Genomic DNA, 5,469 nt, shown 5'->3' with positions numbered 1-5,469 from the left:
CGTAGATACTACTCAGTGTGGAGTCAGGAACACACGTTATTATGTACGTAGATAATACTCAGTGTGGAGTCAGGAACATACTTTATTATGTACGTAGATAATACTCAGTGTGGAGTCAGGAACATACTTTATTATGTACGTAGATAATACTCAGTGTGGAGTCAGGAACACACGTTGTTATGTACGTAGATAATACTCAGTGTGGAGTCAGGAACACACGTTATTATGTACGTAGATAATACTCAGTGTGGAGTCAGGAACATACGTTATTATGTACGTAGATAATACTCAGTGTGGAGTCAGGAACATACGTTATTATGTACGTAGATAATACTCAGTGTGGAGTCAGAAACACACGTTATTATGTACGTAGATAATACTCAGTGTGGAGTCAGGAACATACTTTATTATGTACGTAGATAATACTCAGTGTGGAGTCAGGAACATACTTTATTATGTACGTAGATAATACTCAGTGTGGAGTCAGGAACATACTTTATTATGTTCGTAGATAATACTCAGTGTGGAGTCAGGAACATACTTTATTATGTACGTAGATAATACTCAGTGTGGAGTCAGGAACATACTTTATTATGTACGTAGATAATACTCAGTGTGGAGTCAGGAACATACTTTATTATGTACGTAGATAATACTCAGTGTGGAGTCAGGAACATACTTTATTATGTACGTAGATAATACTCAGTGTGGAGTCAGGAACATACTTTATTATGTACGTAGATGATACTCAGTGTGGAGTCAGGAACACACGTTATTATGTACGTAGATAATACTCAGTGTGGAGTCAGGAACACACGTTATTATGTACGTAGATAATACTCAGTGTGGAGTCAGGAACATACTTTATTATGTACGTAGATGATACTCAGTGTGGAGTCAGGAACACACGTTATTATGTACGTAGATGATACTCAGTGTGGAGTCAGGAACATACTTTATTATGTACGTAGATAATACTCAGTGTGGAGTCAGGAACATACTTTATTATGTACGTAGATAATACTCAGTGTGGAGTCAGGAACACACGTTATTATGTACGTAGATAATACTCAGTGTGGAGTCAGAAACACACGTTATTATGTACGTAGATAATACTCAGTGTGGAGTCAGGAACATACTTTATTATGTACGTAGATAATACTCAGTGTGGAGTCAGGAACATACTTTATTATGTTCGTAGATAATACTCAGTGTGGAGTCAGGAACATACTTTATTATGTACGTAGATAATACTAAGTGTGGAGTCAGGAACATACTTTATTATGTTCGTAGATAATACTCAGTGTGGAGTCAGGAACATACTTTATTATGTTCGTAGATAATACTCAGTGTGGAGTCAGGAACATACTTTATTATGTACGTAGATAATACTCAGTGTGGAGTCAGGAACACACGTTATTATGTACGTAGATAATACTCAGTGTGGAGTCAGGAACACACGTTATTATGTACGTAGATAATACTCAGTGTGGAGTCAGGAACATACTTTATTATGTACGTAGATAATACTCAGTGTGGAGTCAGGAACATACTTTATTATGTACGTAGATGATACTCAGTGTGGAGTCAGGAACACACGTTGTATGTACGTAGATAATACTCAGTGTGGAGTCAGGAACACACGTTATTATGTACGTAAATAATACTCAGTGTGGAGTCAGGAACATACTTTATTATGTACGTAGATGATACTCAGTGTGGAGTCAGGAACACACGTTATTATGTACGTAGATAATACTCAGTGTGGAGTCAGGAACACACGTTATTATGTACGTAGATAATACTCAGTGTGGAGTCAGGAACATACTTTATTATGTACGTAGATAATACTCAGTGTGGAGTCAGGAACATACTTTATTATGTACCTAGATAATACTCAGTGTGGAGTCAGGAACATACTTTATTATGTTCGTAGATAATACTCAGTGTGGAGTCAGGAACATACTTTATTATGTACCTAGATAATACTCAGTGTGGAGTCAGGAACATACTTTATTATGTTCGTAGATAATACTCAGTGTGGAGTCAGGAACATACTTTATTATGTACGTAGATAATACTCAGTGTGGAGTCAGGAACACACGTTATTATGTACGTAGATAATACTCAGTGTGGAGTCAGGAACACACGTTATTATGTACGTAGATAATACTCAGTGTGGAGTCAGGAACATACTTTATTATGTACGTAGATAATACTCAGTGTGGAGTCAGGAACATACTTTATTATGTACGTAGATGATACTCAGTGTGAGTCAGGAACACACGTTATTATGTACGTAGATAATACTCAGTGTGGAGTCAGGAACACACGTTATTATGTACGTAGATAATACTCAGTGTGGAGTCAGGAACATACTTTATTATGTACGTAGATGATACTCAGTGTGGAGTCAGGAACACACGTTATTATGTACGTAGATAATACTCAGTGTGGAGTCAGGAACACACGTTATTATGTACGTAGATAATACTCAGTGTGGAGTCAGGAACATACTTTATTATGTACGTAGATAATACTCAGTGTGGAGTCAGGAACATACTTTATTATGTACCTAGATAATACTCAGTGTGGAGTCAGGAACATACTTTATTATGTTCGTAGATAATACTCAGTGTGGAGTCAGGAACATACTTTATTATGTACCTAGATAATACTCAGTGTGGAGTCAGGAACATACTTTATTATGTTCGTAGATAATACTCAGTGTGGAGTCAGGAACATACTTTATTATGTACGTAGATAATACTCAGTGGGAATGTTGATAATGCACGTGGAGAAGAACAGGAATACAGCGAACAAACAAACAAACGTTAATCGTACGTTTTGTTTTGGTGAGAGTTAGTTTCTTACCACTCGTTTGCCACATTTTAACGAGATCACTGAGAGACTTTTAACTACCTTCTGGCTATTGAAAAGTGGTTGATAAATCACCTTAGCATTGCTGTAATATCTCCATACAAATGAAGCCGAGGACGTTGAACATATAAGTAGTCAGTAGAGGGCTTTCGGACAAAAACACTCAACTGTCATGACAAAGTAAACAAAATGAGGATATCCACGCGATATCCCGCTATCTGTGTTCTCATTAGCTGACTGGTAGTCGACGGGTACAGTGTCCTTGAATTTGTTTTTTTAACCCTAAGAATATCTATCCATAGACAAAGTCTCTTACTTATGATACAGTAATTTCAATATTGCATAAATATTTCTTAAGAGTTACGAACGTCGCTCTGTCAGGTTTTTAATATAACAAGCAATCTAAAAGTGGACAAGAGAGTGGTAAACAGATGGGTTGGGAAGCAGAAAAATATATTTTTATTATATCTTCAAAGGATGATTTTAGGATGTTGAAGGATAAATAGGGTGCTTTAAAGTTGGATTCTTCTTGCTGAATAATATTTTCTTGAATTTTTATTTTTGTTATACTAAACTAAAAATTATTAATGTGAAATACGATGAATATGTTTTCAAATGTTTTCAGTTGTCAATTCTGATTCGCTGCAAAAGAAACAAGACTGACCACTGATTGGAAGATGGTGAATTGGGTGGAGTTTTTGTTGTTTTTTTCGTCTAGGGCCTGAAAACATGACATTCTGTAAGCTGTAATTTTTAAATAAAATTTGTAGGAAAGCGGACATATATTTAGAGTGGTATTCGTCAATCGTGACGTCACCACGAACAACGGATAATTAGATAAAGATTTGATTACTTTGTAAATAACAGAGGTTTAATTTAGTTGCATATTTTGATGGAAGTGTCGTTCCATCAAGATGTTGCTCACTACGGTCGAGATTTTTTACCTGGTACTTCAGAATTGCTTCTTAGAAACGAATATGATACAATTCGTTTTAGTGCACCGTTAAATATGAACTGTTTTACGCTAAAACCAGGGGGTCGATTCCCCTCGGTTGACTCATCAGATAGCCTGATGTGGCTTTGCTATGAGAAAACACACACATGCATGAACTGTTTTAAATATCTTCGATACATACGACTCACCTCAATCTCGTAACACCGTTTCTTTCTCTTTTTATTTTCTTTAAGAGGCAGAAATAAAATTATTACAACCACTTCTAATAGTAAACATAAAACAGAAGTGTCTGCGGTGAGAAGCATTGAAATGTACATTTATTGCTAGGTTTAGCGTAAAATTAATTTTGATCTATATAAAAGTAAAACGTACTCAAATCGATATCCTTTGGTCTCTGGTGTTTAGTCAAAATCGATTTACATCCGCTAGGTCCGACGAGGAGGAATCCAAGTACCACGTGTAAAAACAGGCCAAGAGTGTTCTAAAAATACCAGCTAAAACTGAGCTAGAAGGGTTCAAACCTTGATCCGATCAGAAACGGATTAAAATCCCACATTACGAGGATGAACACGTTGGTGGTGTTGAGAGACAGGATGGACAACGTCCTGAACTTACGACCATGATCTAACGTAAATAAATATCAAGTACCTCCACACCGAGAAACTGTAATTCAGGAAATAAGACATGGCATTAAAGGGTTAATTTTAATTTGATAAAAATGTATCATAGAGTACTGTCACAATAACTACTGATAAAAACTAAATCAAAGTAACCGGTAACAACAGATTGCATTTTTTTTCACAGTTAGCCACAGATCATCAGGGGCCATAAAGAACTTATCTTACATAAATATACTTGCACCTGCGTTTATAAGCTTGTCTGTTACATTAGGTAACTGATAATACCACCCCCTAGTGGCACAGCGGAATGTCTGCGGACTTACAACACTAAAAACCGGGTTTCAATACCAGTGGTGAAGAAAGCACATATAGCCCATTGTGTAGCTTTGTGCTTAAGTACTAACAGACAACTCATAAATTCCTTTATAACACTGAACTGTAGCAGTTTCTATAATATTCCTTTATAACACCAAACTCTAACAATGACATCGAACTCTTACAGTTTCTATAATATTCCTTTACAAGCTGAAGTATCCCTCCTTCGTATTTCCATATGGAAACAAGTTGATATCATTGAAATAGGTATACATCAACAGAGCAAGAGAAAAACAAGTAGTAGTTACAAGAAGAATCAGCGGTCGAACCTGTAAAACTCATCCATGCATGTTCATGCACGGGGTAATATAAGTAATTTCTGTGTAAAAAAAAAATCCAAACATGTACAAATAGTAATAATATTCAGCTAATCAGAAGGTATATTAAATCATATACTTGGAAATATGTTATAGCATTTGTAGAAACGTTAAATTATAGGAAATTAAAGATATTTTTAATATTATTAAAACAAAAAATAACACAACTGAAACTGGTTAGGGCAAACTTAATTCGTGTTGATGAGAAACCCATTTGAAGTAAAAATGTAATCTCAAGACGGCTGGTATGGGTATTAGAACTTTAATTAAAATAAAGTACAAAACAACGTTTCGACCTTCTTAGGTCATCTTCAGGTTAACA

The 5,469-nt window shown here is 35.7% G+C and overlaps 1 protein-coding gene across 1 annotated transcript in view; it reads left to right on the top strand.

The window, feature by feature from the left end:
* Positions 1-4,937: 4,937 nt before the first annotated feature.
* Positions 4,938-5,469, top strand: part of LOC143233220 (voltage-dependent calcium channel type A subunit alpha-1-like) — a 37,027-nt gene continuing 36,495 nt past the window's right edge. Inside the window, exon 1 of the mRNA XM_076469202.1 lies at positions 4,938-5,037. Coding sequence (XP_076325317.1) covers positions 4,938-5,037 — 100 coding nt within the window. The remainder of the gene's footprint in view (positions 5,038-5,469) is intronic.

Source organism: Tachypleus tridentatus, chromosome 1, assembly GCF_004210375.1.
Source record: "Tachypleus tridentatus isolate NWPU-2018 chromosome 1, ASM421037v1, whole genome shotgun sequence".
Classification (NCBI taxonomy): Eukaryota; Metazoa; Arthropoda; class Merostomata; order Xiphosura; family Limulidae; genus Tachypleus; species Tachypleus tridentatus.
Note: the sequence above shows the minus strand (reverse complement) of the source record. Positions and strands in the feature narration are given on the sequence as shown.